The sequence below is a fragment of the Eleutherodactylus coqui genome, chromosome 9, assembly GCF_035609145.1.
Source record: "Eleutherodactylus coqui strain aEleCoq1 chromosome 9, aEleCoq1.hap1, whole genome shotgun sequence".
In the NCBI taxonomy this organism is placed as follows: Eukaryota; Metazoa; Chordata; class Amphibia; order Anura; family Eleutherodactylidae; genus Eleutherodactylus; species Eleutherodactylus coqui.
In genome coordinates, this window is record NC_089845.1 from 37,027,158 (window position 1) to 37,046,814 (window position 19,657).

Here is a 19,657-nt window from a genome sequence, read left to right on the forward strand (position 1 = left end):
CCCGGCACCGCTCGCCCCACTCTACTCCCGCGGCCCGGCACCGCTCGGCCCTCTGTCCCCGCGGCCCGGCACCGCTCGCCCCACTCTACTCCCGCGGCCCGGCACCGCTCGCCCCTCTATCCCCGCAGTCCGGCACCGCTCGCCCCTCTATCCCCGCAGTCCGGCACCGCTCGCCCCACTCTACCCCCGCGGCCCGGCACCGCTCGCCCCACTCTACCCCCGCGGCCCGGCACCGCTCGCCCCACTCTACCCCCGCGGCCCGGCACCGCTCGGCCCTCTATCTCTGCGGTCCGGCACGGTTCGCCCCACTCTACCCCCGCGGTCCGGCACGGCTCGCCCCTCTACCCCCGCGGTCCGGCACGGCTCGCCCCACTCTACCCCCGCGGCCTGGCACCGCTCGCCCCACTCTACCCCCGCGGTCCGGCACGGTTCGCCCCACTCTACCCCCGCGGTCCGGCACGGCTCGCCCCTCTACCCCCGCGGTCCGGCACGGCTCGCCCCACTCTACCCCCGCGGCCCGGCACGGTTCGCCCCTCTACCCCCGCGGTCCGGCACCGCTCGCCCCACTCTACCCCCGCGGTCCGGCACGGTTCGCCCCACTCTACCCCCGCGGTCCGGCACGGCTCGCCCCACTCTACCCCCGCGGCCTGGCACCGCTCGCCCCACTCTACCCCCGCGGTCTGGCACGGTTCGCCCCACTCTACCCCCGCGGTCCGGCACGGCTCGCCCCTCTACCCCCGCGGTCCGGCACGGCTCGCCCCACTCTACCCCCGCGGCCCGGCACCGCTCGCCCCACTCTACCCCCGCGGTCCGGCACGGCTCGCCCCACTCTACCCCCGCGGTCCGGCACCGCTCGCCCCACTCTACCCCCGCGGCCCGGCACCGCTCGCCCCACTCTACCCCCGCGGCCCGGCACCGCTCGCCCCACTCTACCCCCGCGGCCCGGCACCGCTCGCCCCACTCTACCCCCGCGGCCCGGCACCGCTCGCCCCACTCTACCCCCGCGGCCCGGCACCGCTCGCCCCACTCTACCCCCGCGGCCCGGCACCGCTCGCCCCTCTATCTCCGCGGTCCGGCACGGCTCGCCCCTCTATCCCCGCGGTCCGGCACGGCTCGCCCCTCTCCCCGCAGTCTGGCACGGCTCGCCCCTCTATCCCCGCGGTCTGGCACGGCTCGCCCCTCTCCCCGCAGTCTGGCACGGCTCGCCCCTCTCCCCGCAGTCTGGCACGGCTCGCCCCTCTATCCCCGCGGTCCGGCACCGCTCGGCCCTCTATCCCCGCGGTCCGGCACGGCTCGGCCCTCTATCCCCGCGGTCCGGCACGGCTCGCCCCTCTACCCCCGCGGTCCGGCACGGCTCGGCCCTCTATCCCCGCGGTCCGGCACGGCTCGCCCCTCTATCCCCGCGGTCCGGCACGGCTCGCCCCTCTATCCCCGCGGTCCGGCACGGCTCGCCCCTCTATCCCCGCGGTCCGGCACGGCTCGCCCCTCTATCCCCGCGGTCCGGCACGGCTCGCCCCTCTATCCCCGCGGTCCGGCACGGTTCGCCCCTCTATCCCCGCGGTCCGGCACGGCTCGCCCCTCTATCCCCGCGGTCCGGCACGGTTCGCCCCTCTATCCCCGCGGTCCGGCACGGCTCGCCCCTCTATCCCCGCGGTCCGGCACGGCTCGCCCCTCTATCCCCGCGGTCCGGCACGGCTCGGCCCTCTATCCCCGCGGTCCGGCACGGCTCGCCCCTCTATCCCCGCGGTCCGGCACGGCTCGCCCCTCTATCCCCGCGGTCCGGCACGGCTCGCCCCTCTATCCCCGCGGTCCGGCACGGCTCGCCCCTCTATCCCCGCGGTCCGGCACGGCTCGCCCCTCTATCCCCGCGGTCCGGCACGGTTCGCCCCTCTATCCCCGCGGTCCGGCACGGCTCGCCCCTCTATCCCCGCGGTCCGGCACGGTTCGCCCCTCTATCCCCGCGGTCCGGCACGGCTCGCCCCTCTATCCCCGCGGTCCGGCACGGCTCGGCCCTCTATCCCCGCGGTCCGGCACGGCTCGGCCCTCTACCCCCCCCCCCCCCTCCCCGTCACGGGCTCTCTGTGTCCGGACTGCTGGGACTTGTAGTCCGTTACCTGGCAGCCTGCATGAGCGGCGTCCAGCCGTAGTGGTTCCTGCTGTCCACCGCCGCCCCCTTCCGCAGCAGGTACCGGACCAGGGGCTCGTGTCCGCCGCCGGCCGCTAGCTGCAGCCCGCTGTTCCCGTCCTCGTCCGTGCAGTCCACGGGCACCAGCGCCGAGCTCTCCCCGGGGGTGGCGGCCGGCTCCGGCTCCAGCAGCCTGCGGGCGCTCTCCAGGTCTCCGTCCTCACAGGCTCGGAGCAGCAGCTGGCACTGGGCGGGGATCTCCATGGCGGCCCGGGACTCCTCGCTACACTGCCGGCTGCAGAGCCCGCTGACATCCCGGGAGTCCCGCTACTCCTTCCCCGCTGCCCCAGTCTGCGCACCTACTGCGCATGCGCCGCCCAATGTCCCGTACGGGGAGTGTAGCGGCTAGCCGGAGGTCAGGGCCCAGTGTGCTGGAGGGGCCACACTGTCATGGCTGACACCGCCCCCGTGTGCTGGAGGCATATTACCAAAGGAGGCCTGAGTTCTCCTATGGGGCCGATTCAGCCAATCAGCTGGCTGGAATCGGCACCACGTGACACAGCGGCGTGCCCGCGCATTGCCGTGCACAGGATTGTGCTGCCTGAGTTCTCCTGTGCGGCCGATTCAGCCAACAGCGGCGTGCCCGCGCATTGCCGTGCACAGGATTGTGCTTTGCCCGCGCTTTCACGTGCTCAGTCCCTTTCCATGCACTCGTGTGGACACAGGATTGTGCCTTGCCCGCGGTTTACATGCCACTCGTGTGTGGCACAGAGAGTTATTGATTTGGCAGGTATTTTTTGTGCTTTTTGGCAGGTATTTTTTGTGCTTTTTGGCAGGTTTTTTTTGTGCTTTTTGGCAGGTTTTTTTTGTGCTTTTGCCAAAGGTGATTATTTCTTTTGCGCACGTGGATTTGCCAGCGGAAGTTTTACATCTTTTGCGCAAGTGGATTTGCCAGCGGACGTTTTACACAGGACTACTAAAAGCCAAGGTAAGCTGCTGCATCTGCTCATTTAATTGCGCTCTTACTTCCCCTGCGCGCATTGGCGGAGAGGCGGCCAATTCTGCATGCCGCTGCATTGTCGCCGCGATCCCCAGCATGCCGCTGCATTGTCGCCGCGATCCCCAGCATGCCGCTGCATTGTCCACGAGCGCGATCCCCAGCATGCCGCTGCATTGTCCACGAGCGCGATCCCCAGCATGCCGCTGCATTGTCCACGAGCGCGATCCCCAGCATGCCGCTGCATTGTCGCTGCGATCCCCAGCATGCCGCTGCATTATCGCCATGCCGCTGCATTGTCCACGAGCGCGATCCCCAGCATGCCGCTGCATTGTCGCCGCGATCCCCAGCATGCCGCTGCATTGTCGCCGCGATCCCCAGCATGCCGCTGCATTGTCGCCGCAATCCCCAGCATGCCGCTGCATGCATGGTCGCCGCTGCATTGTCCACGAGCACGATCCCCAGCATGCCGCTGCATTGCTATGTGTGGAGACGCGGTTACCAGAGATTTGTGCGCTGTGCGCTGCTACGTGTGGAGACGCGATTACCTGAGATTTGTGCGCTGTGCGCTGCTACGTGTGGAGACAACACCCAAGATTTGTGCGCTACGTGTGGTGAGTACGTCACCTGAGATTTGCGTGACGCCACCTGACGCAACCTGTCTTTTTTTTGCAGATTTGTGCGCCTTATTGCAAAATAACGTGTGGAGAGGATCCTGACGTTTGGACGCGTTTCGAGAAGAATTTCGCTTCGCTCGGACACCATCTGACATCACTCAGCGAGGTAAGCTGCTGCATCTGCCAAATTTTTCATTGCTTGCATATGCTCATGTGTACATGCATGCGTGCCTGTATGCGTACATGCCTGTATGCGTACATGCATGCATGCCTTATGCGTACATGCGTGCCTGCGTGTATGCGTACGTGCGTGCCTGTATGCCTATGTGCGGGCATGCGTGCCGTATGCGTGCGGGCATGCGTGCCGTATGCGTGCGGGCATGCGTGCCGTATGCGTGCGGGCATGCGTGCATGCCTTATGCGTGCGGGCATGCGTGCATGCCTTATGCGTGCGGGCATGCCTTATGCGTGCGGGCATGCGTGCCTTATGCGTGCGGGCATGCGTGCGGGCATGCGTGCCGTATGCGTGCGGGCATGCGTGCATGCCTTATGCGTGCGGGCATGCGTGCATGCCTTATGCGTGCGGGCATGCATGCCTTATGCGTGCGGGCATGCATGCCTTATGCGTGCGGGCATGCCTTATGCGTGCGGGCATGCGTGCAGGCATGCGTGCATGCCTTATGCGTGCGGGCATGCGTGCATGCCTTATGCGTGCGGGCATGCGTGCATGCCTTATGCGTGCGGGCATGCCTTATGCGTGCGGGCATGCCTTATGCGTGCGGGCATGCCTTATGCGTGCGGGCATGCGTGCCTTATGCGTGCGGGCATGCGTGCCTTATGCGTGCCGTATGCGTGCGGGCATGCGTGCGTGCCTTGTGCGTGCGGGCATGCGTGCGTGCCTTGTGCGTGCGGGCATGCGTGCCTGCGTGCATGCCTGTGTGCGTGCGGGCATGCGTGCATGCCTTGTGCGTGCGGGCATGCGTGCCTGCATGCATGCCTGTGTGCGTGCGTGCATGCCTTGTGCGTGCATGCATGCCTGTGTGCGTGCGTGCCTTATGCGTGAGTGCGTGCCTTATGCGTGAGTGCATGCCTTATGCGTACATGCATGCCTGTATGCGTGCGTGCATGCATTATGCGTACATGCGCGCATTATGCGTACATGCGCGCATTATGCGTACACGCATGCCTGTATGTGTACACGCATGCCTTATGTGTACACGCATGCCTCTGTGTACACGCATTCCTGTATGCGTACACACATGCGTGGCTGTATGCCTATGTGCGTGCATGCGTGCCTTGTGCGTACAGGCATGCGTGCGTGCCTGTATGCGTACAGGCATGCGTGCGTGCCTGTATGCGGACATGCACGCGTGCCTGTATGCGGACATGCACGCGTGCCTGTATGCGGACATGCACGCGTGCCTGTATGCGGACATGCACGCGTGCCTGTATGCGGACATGCACGCGTGCCTGTATGCGGACATGCACGCGTGCCTGTATGCGGACATGCACGCGTGCCTGTATGCGGACATGCACGCGTGCCTGTATGCATGCATTTATGTATAGATGCACGCATGCGTGTACATGCATGCAGATGCACACATGCATGCATAGATGCACGCATGCATGTATGTATGTATAGATGCATGCATAATTCTTCTGACCTGGTTGGGGGAGTAGTGGTCATTGTAAGTGGGTTGAGCGGATCTAGGAATCAGTAATACTGGTGGGATGTGACTGTTAACCTGCTGATTTCTCGTCATTTCCTGCAGATCTGACGTCCTTGAGAACGGGAAGGCTGGCAGACAGTGAAGAGACCCTCGTCGTTCAGCAATCTTTAAACCCTTCTTTTAATGCACTGTTTTTTCCCAGTGACTCCCTTGTTTTTAATACGCTTTTTAAAAAAAATAATTATGACGGAGGATCCTGAAAAACTGCGCAATATTTTACTGCAATGCATTAAACAGAAAAGACCCATAAACACAGCCGCCTTTTGTCTATGTCACAAAGGCTGCTAGGTGTCATAATTAAGGATGAGCGAGTATACTTGCTAAGGTACTACTCGTTCGAGTAATGTGCCTTAAACGAGTGTCTCCCTGCTCATCCTTAAAGATTCGGGGGCCGCCGTGAGGGAGAGCGGGGAGGAACGGAGGGGAGATCTCTCTCTATCTCCCCTGCGACTCACCTGTCAGCCGCAGCGGTCCCCGAATCTTTATGGACGAGCAGGGAGATACTCGTCTAAGGCACATTACTTGAACGAGTAGTGCCTTAGCGAGTATACTCGCTCATCCTTAATTATGACACCTAGCAGCCTTTGCAAACTTGGATTGGTGGAGGAAAACTAAGTGTTCCTCAAAATTCTGAAAAGTAATGTTAAATTTGTACGTCTCCTAGATGGAAAAAATAAATTTACAAAGGTTTTAAACCGTGCATCCAGAATAAAGTGAACAGATGGAAATCTATATGTTCGCAGAGATTTGTACAGAATGTTGGCACTTATTTTATATATGACATTTGACAATGTGAAAAAATGAAAATTCAAAATTGTGCAAAGTAGCAATTTTAATAAATATACACAACTTTTAACAGTCCTTTTTTACTACCTAACAGAAGTACAACAAGGGGAAGAAAACAATGTCACAGTCACTTGGATATGCAAAACCTTTACGGACTTATGATATGTCAAGTGACACATGTAAAGTTCCAAGTTTTCAGTCTGTCACTAAGGCGCAAACAGGCTTGTTCTCTAAGGGGATAAATAGCTTAGTGTATAAACTGTGAACCGACTAACGAGGGACAGTGAGCAGCATCACATGCAACCTGACAATCTGCATCGTACTGCTCCATCAGATCCTGATGATGGATTTCCATAGCAGGTGATGGGCCATTTCCAGCTTTTAAGCGTCCTCCGGAGCCAACATCTGGGAACTTTTGGCTCTCTGGTGATTCAACTCTGTGGTTGTGAGCACCGGAAACGGTTACCACAGTGCAGTATTCTGACCAAAACGTATCAGCTGACCTATAACGAGGAAGAAAAAAAAAATTAACCCTGCCTGCAATTGGCTTAATTCCGTGGGTTTTCCTAGTTCTTGCACTGTCCCTGCTTTTCTTCACTCCTACTTTAATAGATAAAGACATCGTATTTGGACAATTGGTATGTTTCTCCGAAGGTTGGTGCAGTATTGGGATGGAAGCTGTACGTTTGCTTAAAAAAAGGAATTAAATGCTCAAATCTAATGTTATGTCTTTTTCGCCCAATAAGACGAATTTAACACAGCAAGTGTGTGAGAGAGAGAGAGGGGGTGGCTGAGTAAGTGGGTGAGCATACATGCATGTATACATACATGCACGCATACAGGCATGCATGCACACAGGAACGCGTGCGTGTACGCATACAGGCACGCGTGCGTGTACGCATAAGGCATGCACGCATACAGGCACGCGTGCGTGTACGCATAAGGCATGCACGCATAAGGCATGCATGCACGCACATAGGCATACAGGCATGCATGTACGCATACAGGCATGCATGTACGCATACAGGCATGCATGTGTGTACGCATACAGGCATGCGTGTACGCATACAGGCATGCGTGTACACACAGGCATGCGTGTACGCACAGGCATGCGTGTACGCACAGGCATGCGTGTACGCATAAGGCATGCACGCATACAGGCACGCGTGCGTGTACGCATAAGGCATGCACGCATAAGGCATGCATGCACGCACATAGGCATACAGGCATGCATGCGTGTACGCATACAGGCATGCGTGTACGCATACAGGCATGCGTGTACGCATACAGGCATGCGTGTACGCATACAGGCATGCGTGTACACACAAGGCATGCACGCATACAGGCACGCGTGCGTGTACGCATAAGGCATGCACGCATAAGGCATGCATGCACGCACATAGGCATACAGGCATGCATGCGTGTACGCATACAGGCATGCGTGTACGCATACAGGCATGCGTGTACGCATACAGGCATGCGTGTACGCATACAGGCATGCGTGTACGCATACAGGCATGCGTGTACGCATACAGGCATGCGTGTACACACAGGCATGCGTGTACGCATAATGCGTGTACGCATAATGCGTGTACGCATAATGCGTGTACGCATAATGCGTGTACGCATAATGCGTGTACGCATAATGCGTGTACGCATAATGCGTGTACGCATAATGCGTGTACGCATAATGCGTGTACGCATAATGCGCGCATAAGGCATGCACGCACGCATACAGGCATGCATGTACGCATAAGGCACGCACGCATAAGGCATGCACTCACGCATAAGGCACGCACGCACACAGGCATGCACGCACGCATACAGGCATGCATGTACGCATGCACGCACGCATAAGGCATGCACGCATGCCCGCACGCATAAGGCATGCACGCATGCCCGCACAAGGCACGCATGCCCGCACGCATAAGGCACGCATGCCCGCACGCATAAGGCATGCCCGCACGCATAAGGCATGCACGCATAAGGCATGCATGCCCGCACGCATAAGGCATGCAGGCACGCATGCCCGTACGCACAAGGGCATGCACAAGGCATGCACGCACGCATAAGGCACGCATGCCCGCACGCATAAGGCACGCATGCCCGCACGCATAAGGCACGCATGCCCGCACGCATAAGGCATGCCCGCATGCCCGCACGCATAAGGCATGCCCGCATGCCCGCACGCATAAGGCATGCCCGCACGCATAAGGCATGCCCGCATGCCCGCACGCATAAGGCATGCCCGCATGCATAAGGCATGCCCGCACGCATAAGGCATGCATGCCCGCACGCATAAGGCATGCACGCATAAGGCATGCACGCATGCCCGCACGCATAAGGCACGCACGCACACAGGCATGCATGCACGCACGCATACAGGCATGCATGCAGGCACGCATGCCCGCACGCACAAGGCATGCACGCATGCCCGCACGCATAAGGCATGCATGCCCGCACGCATAAGGCATGCATGCCCGCACGCATAAGGCATGCACGCATGCCCGCACGCATAAGGCATGCACGCATGCCCGCACGCATAAGGCATGCACGCATGCCCGCACGCATAAGGCATGCACGCACGCATAAGGCATGCATGCCCGCACGCATAAGGCATGCACGCATAAGGCATGCACGCATGCCCGCACGCATACGGCACGCATGCCCGCACGCATACGGCACGCATGCCCGCACATAGGCATACAGGCAGGCACGCATAAGGCATGCATGCATGTACGCATACAGGCATGTACGCATACAGGCACGCATGCATGTACACATGAGCATATGCAAGCAATGAAAAATTTGGCAGATGCAGCAGCTTACCTCGCTGAGTGATGTCAGATGGTGTCCGAGCGAAGCGAAATTCTTCTCGAAACGCGTCCAAACGTCAGGATCCTCTCCACACGTTATTTTGCAATAAGGCGCACAAATCTGCAAAAAAAGACAGGTTGCGTCAGGTGGCGTCACGCAAATCTCAGGTGACGTACTCACCACACGTAGCGCACAAATCTTGGGTGTTGTCTCCACACGTAGCAGCGCACAGCGCACAAATCTCAGGTAATCGCGTCTCCACACGTAGCAGCGCACAGCGCACAAATCTCTGGTAACCGCGTCTCCACACATAGCAATGCAGCGGCATGCTGGGGATCGTGCTCGTGGACAATGCAGCGGCGACCATGCATGCAGCGGCATGCTGGGGATCGCGGCGACAATGCAGCGGCAAGCTGGGGATCGCGCTCGTGGACAATGCAGCTGCATGGCGACAATGCAGTGGCATGCTGGGGGATCGCGCTCGTGGACAATGCAGCGGCGACCATGTATGCAGCGGCATGCTGGGGATCGCGGCGACAATGCAGCGGCATGCTGGGGATTGCGGCGACAATGCAGCGGCATGCTGGGGATCGCGGCGACAATGCAGCGGCATGCTGGGGATCGCGGCGACAATGCAGCGGCATGCTGGGGATCGCGCTCGTGGACAATGCAGCGGCATGGCGATAATGCAGCGGCATGCTGGGGATCGCAGCGACAATGCAGCGGCATGCTGGGGATCGCGCTCGTGGACAATGCAGCGGCATGCTGGGGATCGCGCTCGTGGACAATGCAGCGGCATGCTGGGGATCGCGCTCGTGGACAATGCAGCGGCATGCTGGGGATCGCGGCGACAATGCAGCGGCATGCTGGGGATCGCGGCGACAATGCAGCGGCATGCAGAATTGGCCGCCTCTCCGCCAATGCGCGCAGGGGAAGTAAGAGCGCAATTAAATGAGCAGATGCAGCAGCTTACCTTGGCTTTTAGTAGTCCTGTGTAAAACGTCCGCTGGCAAATCCACTTGCGCAAAAGATGTAAAACTTCCGCTGGCAAATCCACGTGCGCAAAAGAAATAATCACCTTTGGCAAAAGCACAAAAAAAACCTGCCAAAAAGCACAAAAAAAACCTGCCAAAAAGCACAAAAAATACCTGCCAAAAAGCACAAAAAATACCTGCCAAATCAATAACTCTCTGTGCCACACACGAGTGGCATGTAAACCGCGGGCAAGGCACAATCCTGTGTCCACACGAGTGCATGGCAAGGCACTGAACATGTGAAAGCGCGGGCAAAGCACAATCCTGTGCACGGCAATGCGCGGGCACGCCGCTGTTGGCTGAATCGGCCGCACAGGAGAACTCAGGCAGCACAATCCTGTGCACGGCAATGCGCGGGCACGCCGCTGTGTCACGTGGTGCCGATTCCAGCCAGCTGATTGGCTGAATCGGCCCCATAGGAGAACTCAGGCCTCCTTTGGTAATATGCGTGCTGGAGGGGCCACACTGTCATGGCTGACACCGCCCCCGTGTGCTGGAGGGGCCACACTGTCATGGCTGACACTGGCCACGGGTGCTGGAGGGACCTGCAGTCCTATGTAACACCACAGTTAACACACAGTGCTGACGCTGAGGACGGATAATGATGACACATACAGTCCTATGTAACACCACAGATAACACACAGTGCTAATGCTGAGGACGGATAATGACACCTGCAGTCCTATGTAACACCACAGATAAACACACTGATTACGCTGAGGAGAGATAACTATGCCACCTGCAGTCCTATGTAACCACATATAACACAGTGATAACGCTGAGGACAGATAACAATGTCATCTGCAGTCCTATGTAACACCACAGATAACACACAGAGATAACGCTGAGCGATAGCGATGCCACCTGCAGTCCTATGTAACTACATATAACACAGTGATAACGCTGAGGACAGATAATTATGCCACCTGCAGTCCTATGTAACACCACAGATAACACACAGTGCTAACGCTGAGGACGGATAATGATGACACCTGCAGTCCTATGTAACACCACAGATAAGACACAGTCCTAACGCTGAGGGCAGATAATGATGTCACCTGCAGTCCTATGCAACACCACAGATAACACACAGTGCTGACGCTGAGGACGGATAATGATGACACATACAGTCCTATGTAACACCACAGACAACACACAGTGATAACGCTGAGGACGGATAAGGATGACACCTGCAGTCCTATGTAACACCATAGATAAGACAGTGATAACGCTGATGACGAATAACGATGTCGCCTGCAGTCCTATGTAACACCACAGACAACACACAGTGATAACGCTGAGGACGGATAAGGATGACACCTGCAGTCCTATGTAACACCATAGATAAGACAGTGATAACGCTGATGACGAACAACGATGTCGCCTGCAGTCCTGTGTAACACCACAGATAACACACAGTGATAACGCTGAGGGCAGATAACGATGTCGCCTGCAGTCCTATGTAACACCACAGATAGTATTAGGGGGCTGGCTGTTTGTTACAGCCGACACCTGGCGGCAACTGCTCTGATTAGCCGCACGGCTTACTGGCGATTTTAAACCTTTAAATCCCCTTAATGATGCTCGGGGGTCCTGTATGGCCCCCTGTGATGAGATGGCAGGGAGCCCTGCGGGTGTCTTGGCAGCGGGGTCAGTCTATGAAGCCACTTCACCCGTGGGGTGGCTGGATGAACTGCCTGCCCGATCGCAGTATGATGTAATACTATGGCATTACATCATCCTGCAGGAGTGATCAAAGCATCACAAGTTCCTGTGCCCTCCGGGGCTAAAAAGAGTAAAAACAAGATCAATAAAAAGTGATAAAAGTAAAAGACACAAACCTGTTGTCATATTTGTAATAAAAGAATCCAAATGCTGAAGCAAAAATACATATTTGGTATCGCCGCGTCCGTAAAAGTCCGATCTATCAAAGTAGCCCGTTATTTGCCCCGCACGGTGAACGTCGTCAGAGAAAAATAATATAAACATACAATAAAGCAGGGATCAAAAACAACATACCGAATAGAGCCACAGCAATGAGGATCTGGATGGGAAGGATGACGTAAGCACTCTGGTGCTAACCCAATCCTATGGCAGCTTCCAAGGGCGGGAATTCCGCAGGAAATCCCGCCCGCCTGCTGGCGGCCTAACTCGCTCTACTGCTCCTCCCTTTTGTAAATTCACAGCACGCTCCATTTTACTGCGGTTCCCGCATGGACGGCTTCCGTTGACATTGCGGACGGGCTGCGGATTCCGTGAGAAAGCTGGAGATTTAAAAAAACCAAACCCTGTATGCCTATACTCACAGAACAGCTTACCGTGCTGCACAGCAGCCACACGTTGGGCTTTGTTTACAGCCCAAGTTTAATGACTAATTTAAAAGGTGAAAGATGTAGAATAATCTCATGAGGAATAAATATATTTAAGCCCGCGATGTTCCCGAGTCGCCGGGTCACAGGACATAAGAGGAGCTGATTCCAGCTGTCTGAATAGTCATCTATGATGGAAGCAGTGCAAGCTGTACACCTGCCTATAATAACCATCCAGATGTGGGTGATGATACAGTTGTTACACTCAGCAATAAGTGACACATTCACCATTATATCTGGAGGAAACATTTACAGCTCATAAGACTGTTAGGGGTTAATCCTATTTTTAAATAACCCAACATAAGAAAGATAAGGAAACAGTGTAATAAATGTGACATCAGTTATTTGGTTAGATAATGTTATGTATTATGGAAATGAAAAATATGTAAAACATTCCGGAAGTTGCTAATAGAACTTGGATATAGAATCATATGTAAACAGGTATATTCAAGCGTTTATTTGGATGATGATTTTAAAATACTAAATGTATGATTAATTAGATTTCATTCAGCCATTTTGATCACAAGTTTGAACTTTTGACCAGAATGTACTGAATACTAAGTAGGTGGCTAAACCACTTCTATGTGCAAACTAGAAACAAAGCCCCCTCTTTGATGTGCAAATCCGATTGACTTGGAGACAAGGTAAAACTTAACACAATGGACTTTTAAGATTACATCCTGGTCTGGGAAGAGGTGTAATTAAGTATGTACTCAGACAGTTTGGAGTCAATCTTTATGATCGTATGTAACTGTTTGATGTCCACTTCACACAGTTTTGCTGATACCTTTTGTTTAGAAGGCTTTTGATTTACAGCCATATTGTAATCTGTTGGAATGAGGACTTGGTCAGCAAAGTAGTTTGAAACTTAGTATCAGGTAACATTTGGAAACGCCTACTTTTCATCTTGCATAAAAACTAGCAATGTTCAACAATAAAGTAGAATTCATTCTGATTTCACTAGACTGTGTGTGTAGTGGCTTCTTATGGTTCTCATCTATGAGTACTCATTATAATTCTCCTTTGAATTTGGACTCAGGCAACATCCGCACTGGTCTCCGTTGACAGACCCCCAACAGTTAATTTGGCGTCCATTGTGGGGCGGGGACTCCTCTTCACCTGCAGCCGATACCTGACGACACCAACTGCCAACAGCCCAGGACCAGGATCACGGGACCCCAGATCTACAAAACACCGGTGTAGGGTAAGCCCTTGACTTGCCATTTTCAGCTCTGGGCTCCCCTGACTCGTGTCTACTGTTAACAGAAGGTTAGTCGCTGCATGTGTTACTTTCAGGTTCCTCGCCTCTTTGTGTAGTTTGTTCATGAAACTGTATTAGACGGAAGAACTCACTACTGGGATATTTTCATGCCATGTTGCCTGTAGTAATTGTTGAAATCTGTACGTTGATAGTCTGTGTCATGTTAGCCATAATTTGCTTTTACTGAATCTGTTATAATATCACCAGAAGTTCCCTTAGAAGAGAGGTCTGGTCTCCCCTAAACCCCCCTAAGTAATCTAAGTGAGTTCCGTAAAACTATTCCAGGACCAGGGACTAAGTGTCCTTAGTGTACTGTGTGATATAAGGTCCTGTATACTTAGTGATGAATAGTGGGAAATAAATTACCTTCGTGGATGAGAAAAAAAAAAAATAATAATTAAAAAAAAAAAATAATAATATAAAAAAAAATAGTAATAATAAGGGGTCTGTGTGACAAATAGGGGTCTGTGTGACAAATAAAAGGTCTGTGTGACCGCCAGATTTACCAGAGAAAGCTGTGTGCAAAGCTGTGTGCATGCTCAATACTGTGTGACTTGTGGTAAATCAAGAGGTAAGTCCATAAGCTGTGTGAGAAAAGGAAGGAGGAGACGTATGCAGACAAGCGTATAAAATATAGAAAGATAGGACTTAGAAAAGCGGGAACCTTTAACTATGAGTTCTGGTAACAGTACGGGAAAAAGCATATGAAAGATATCAGAGACGCCGGTTTAGATAAAGGAACAGACAATATGGGAAACGTACAGGGCAAGCAGTATGCCTATATGGAAATCAGCTAGAGAAATAGTAAAAGACAAAGAAGGCACGTTAGCTGTGGGAAGAAGAATGTAGTAAGGTGTTTAGAATTTTGAGAGTCTTAGACCAGGAAGCTTGGGAAAGATTCAGAGATAGTCAAAAGGTTGGGTAAAAGTAAGTTAGACAGATGGATTGAGGCAAGTGTAGATACGGCAGTAAGAAGTTATCAGAGAAAGGGAATCCTCTTATAGTTTGTGTTCCTTTGGGACATAAAGCAAGTTCATGCAGAATCTGTGTATAATTATGTGACAAATAACCATTATTGTTTGTCTTGTATGTCTTGATGTTATGTAAACTAATCTTTGTTGTACGTCTTAGTCTTCTTCATATAAATGTAAGAAAGTTATACCCCACTCACATCTGTGGGGGCTTTTAAGGATACAAGGGTTAAAAATGCGGAAAATGTTGCGCTGTTAGAAGCTCTTAGCATGTTTTCTTTTCTATGTGTTTAACTATTCATATCCTCAGAGAAGTATACCTCTTGTCATTACTAATGATTAATGCTGTTTAAAGTCTGAATGTTCTGGCTGCTTATTAATATCTTAGCTATTGTTCTGTTTCATAGAGAGATAAGATTCCGGGTCATAGTGAGAGGGACAAACACTGATGAAATAAGAAACTTGTAATGAATTACGTGAATTATACGGTCTTAAAAATAGAAAACATATAGGGATTTTAAGGTATATTTTTGCTTTTTGTGTAAATGTCAGTTCTGTGATTGGTTGGACGTCTATATCACTGCTAAATGCTGTTAGTACTGTACTGTCTCTGAGAGAATGTTCTGTAGGAGAGACATGCAAATGACCAGCATCGAAGGGGTGGAGCTAGATGATGTAAAAGTATGTAATGTTTCATCCTTCTTTTGTCTACAAAGGAGGGGGGTGAGAAGCTTGGGCAGTTAGGAAAAGTTTTTTTCTTAAATTAGATGACACATTGCAGGCAGGATCAGATTAATAATGAATTTGCTTAAAGAATATAATATTCCAATGTGGATAGATGTTTGTGGATTATTCTGCCTTGTTGTAATTCATGTCTCTGTTATTTGTACTAATATCTTACAAGCCTTATCTGCATCCATCAAATTCTCACCGGATGGATCGGTACGGGTTGAGACCTCAGGTGACAGTTCAGAAGAGTTTTGTAAACTAACTGCTCTCTTGGTAGATCCGGCTCATGTGTTTGTCTTGATAGCTACTGCAGAAACTCAGCTTTCCGCAGGTCCTGACAAATAGTAAGCCACCTCCAAGACAAACTCCAATTCTGCAAAACAAAGGTTGTTCTCCTGGGTCATTGCTTAGCCCAAGGAACTGGACATCTGACATAGGTGATCTAGGTATTGCAGGTCAGCAATTTTAAAATTTTTAATTTTTTTTTGACAAGGTTCTGATCTATTTTAAATAGAATACCAGCCTGATTGTCTAGCAGTAATTGGTGCAAGGGGTTTCAGGAGTGCCGATTCAGCTGGCAGAAACTGAACCGCTAGAGGTAATGTTTAAAGGGTCGCGATGCCTCATGCGCTTCCTTGTGCTGGAAAGTCCTGAAAGCATATTGAGAACTGACGTGATGGGACCCTTGGGATGTTGTATCGAACTTCACCCGTCCGGTGAGGCTCGTATACACCCCGGGTCTGAAAGTCACCCGACCTTCGGTCGGATGGCAGCAGACCTAGCGACACCTCTTCCTGTCTTCACTCTTACGCACACAGAGAAACAAGTTCTTAGTGTCGTTCCTTTGAGCCTTTGGGTTACCAGTCAGATGGACCTCGACAGACTGTCTGTATTTGTTTGCATTTATTTTCAGAGGAAAGCAGTACTGTTGGACAGTGCTGCCACAAGGGGCACAGAATAGCCCAAAACCAGTTCACCAGATGCATGAAGCTGGTATCAGACGCCTGGCCAATTCCTGAGGGCACCGCCCTCTTGTAATATGTTGATGATTTACTTTTTTATGTACTCCTGACACAAACAGTTACCTCAATGCATCACTAAGCCTTTTGTGTTTCCTCCATCAGAGTAGAATGGCTGCAAAGCCAGCAAAGAGAAACTTCTTAGATCACACCATGGTGATCTACACCCCACATGACATACATGGTATCCTGACACAGGTGAGCCGTAGACATCTGTCCCTTGCTAGACAGATCAAAATGGAACTTGCAGTACACTCTTCATCCAATGTCTCATTTCAACGTTGCACCACTTTGAATCCGGCCACCTTATTACCATTAGGTGACACTGATTCAAATGGGGGAGTAAGTACAGGGGACCAGCTTTTTGCAAATTCTCTGACTGATGAGGAGGAGGCCTTTGACGCAGAACACCAGCATAATTGTGCAGCGCTCATGGAGCAGGAGACAGCTGGGTTCGCACATGTCACTGACAAACCCCTCCTAAACCCCCACCTTGAAATGTTTGTGGATGGATCTAGATACCTGAATGACGAAGGAAGGTTTGTAACAGGTTTTGAAGTAGTCACACTGAATGAGATGCTTGTACAAAAACCACTGCCGCCACACATGTCAGCGCATGTCAGTCCGTGCTCTAACTGAGGCCTGTACGATTGCAGTAGGTACCACTGCTAACATCTGCACTGATTCCAGGTACGCCTTTTGTACTGCACACGATAATGGACCCATCTGGTGGTCCAGGAGCTTTTTCACGGCACAAGGCAGAACAGGTGGCCATATAAAGGTTAAAGCACACACGCAGGGGCAGTCACCAGAGAGCAAGGGATAGGGCAGCCAAGGCTGCAGCTCTCCTAGGACAGGACGCAAGACCCCTTGTGCTGTAAGTTGGATCTTGGTCCCACCACTCTTGTTGATTTGGGATTTGGTGTCCTACGGGACGTAGATGATGTACCAGCGGCTGCCTACCCCCACCTCGCCGTCCTAGCTCACGGAAAAGTGCATGCCTCTCGAAATCCCATGGTTTCTGTTGTGGACAAGGTATGGTATGCTCCAGGGTTCGACAGGTTGGCGAAGGCATATGTGAAGGCATGTGAAGTGTGCACCCTGCCCCCGGAAGTGCACACCCAGACCATTGTACCCCTTTCAGAGATTACAAATCAACTACATCCAGCTTCCCAAATCAGGCAGGTATGAGTAGGTCCTTGTGTGTGTGGACCTGTTCAAAGCCACCGCACAATGTACAGCGACTAAACTTGTGTCAGAACTTGTATGTAGATTTAGGGGTACTAGAGACAATTAAGAGTGACAGAGGTACACATTTTACAGGTGAAGTGATGTGAGAGGTGATGTCAGCCCTTGGGGTGGAACAAGCGTTTCACACTCCATACCACCCGCAGAGTTTAGACAAAGTTGAAAGAACTAAAATGGTACACCTAAGTTAAAAGAAGTGTTGTTTGGCTCTATGCCAAGATTAGGCCTGTACCATCCACAGGCCCTGCAGCAGGGGTGTGATAAGGTTATTGAATATGTACAAGAACTATGTCATAAACTGAAAATAACACACGGTCTAGTGTTTTCTTCAATTCCAGACCCTCACAACCTAGAGGGGACTCACTCCTTGCAGCCTGGAGACTGGGTGGTCGTAAAAAGACACGTAAGAAAGGCCTTGGACCCAAGGTTTGACGGACCATACCAAGTTCTGTTGACAACACCTACTTCGGTAAAAGTAGAAGGGAGAGCTACCTGGATACACGCCTCCCATTGCAAGAAAGTTCCCAGCCAGAGGAAAAGTGATGGGTGGGATACCGGCATTGTTTGGGTGGGGTGGGGTGGGGGGGTTGGGTACTGGACATTTTGACTTTGACATCTGCATCTTGTCTTATTGGACTGTCCTTTTATTGGGGAACACCACTACAAACTATCCACATTGAGAAGCGATGGACTGGATGGGCAAATATTTCCCACATGTGTATGCCCAACCTCAGGAGTGGAGAGGACATTTTGCGGACTTGTCCATTATCTGTCCCCACTCCTGTAGAGACTCTTCGAGACATACGCTCAATAGTACACAATGATAGTGATGTAGTAGGTGACAATGTTGTTCAGGAAAACACCTTCCTTAATATATATGAATATTGTCCCCATTGTGATGCCATTGAATATACACATTGGACGAATATGACTCGGTTTTAGGTGAGAAATGCTGCGTTGGCTGAAGAGTGTTATAATTTTACTTGTGACTCTAATGAAATCGGGAAATGCCAACAAATTAAGGCAACAGAAGTAACAGCTACTAAAGATTCTCAAATACTCTGCAATCGTCCGACTAGTATAATCTTATGTGTATATATTGCAATAAAGGTAATAATTTCATGCATAGCTAAATGTAATGAATGCCAATTTTCTACACCCATTTAAATGTCTAATATGACGATGATGATATTGATGTTGATAAATCTAAGATTACTGTATTGTAAACTTGATTGCCTTGCAATATTTGATATTATGTCATTTGTTTAAATGTCTTGATACCCTAGATGGACATAGAGTGCACCATTCCTACCTGGGGACCCGGCTGAAGCCGGCACCAACGTGTAACAGAACCAGGAGATAATGGTGGCTCTGATGTCCAAATGGGGGATTATGTTAGGGGTTAATCCTATTTTTAAATAACCCAACATAAGAAAGATAAGGAAACAGTGTAATAAATGTGACATTAGTTATTTGGTTAGATAATGTTATGTATTATGGAAATGAAAAATATGTAAAACATTCCGGAAGTTGCTAATAGAACTTGGATATAGAATCATATGTCAAAAGGTATATTCAAGCGTTTATTTGGATGATGATTTTAAAATACTAAATGTATGATTAATTAGATTTCATTCAGCCATTTTGATCACAAGTTTGAACTTTTGACCAGAATGTACTGAATACTAAGTAGGTGGCTAAACCACTTCTATGTGCAAACTAGAAACAAAGCCCCCTCTTTGATGTGCAAATCCGATTGACTTGGAGACAAGGTAAAAACTTAACACAATGGACTTTTAAGATTACATCCTGGTCTGGGAAGAGGTGTAATTAAGTATGTACTCAGACAGTATGGTGTCAATCTTTATGATCGTATGTAACTGTTTGATGTCCACTTCACACAGTTTTGCTGATACCTTTTGTTTAGAAGGCTTTTGATTTACAGCCATATTGT

General features: G+C 51.9%; 1 protein-coding gene and 2 long non-coding RNA genes across 3 annotated transcripts in view; 1 reads left to right on the forward strand and 2 right to left on the reverse strand.

Moving 5' to 3' along the window:
* The window catches only part of ANKS6 (ankyrin repeat and sterile alpha motif domain containing 6), a 49,252-nt gene extending 46,655 nt beyond the window's left edge, over window positions 1-2,597 (reverse strand). Inside the window, exon 1 of the mRNA XM_066579248.1 lies at window positions 2,115-2,597. Coding sequence (XP_066435345.1) covers window positions 2,115-2,389 — 275 coding nt within the window. The 5' untranslated portion in view covers window positions 2,390-2,597. The remainder of the gene's footprint in view (window positions 1-2,114) is intronic.
* A 210-nt stretch (window positions 2,598-2,807) lies between these two features.
* Window positions 2,808-6,976, forward strand: LOC136579005 (uncharacterized). Its single transcript, XR_010786696.1, has 3 exons — window positions 2,808-3,113; window positions 3,798-3,905; window positions 5,512-6,976. It is a non-coding gene; the product is annotated as an uncharacterized lncRNA (long non-coding RNA).
* LOC136579006 (uncharacterized) lies at window positions 6,621-10,524 on the reverse strand. The gene is made up of 3 exons (XR_010786697.1): window positions 10,046-10,524; window positions 9,085-9,192; window positions 6,621-6,758 (listed from the first exon to the last, which is right to left on the reverse strand). It is a non-coding gene; the product is annotated as an uncharacterized lncRNA (long non-coding RNA).
* Between the last annotated feature and the right edge of the window lie 9,133 nt (window positions 10,525-19,657).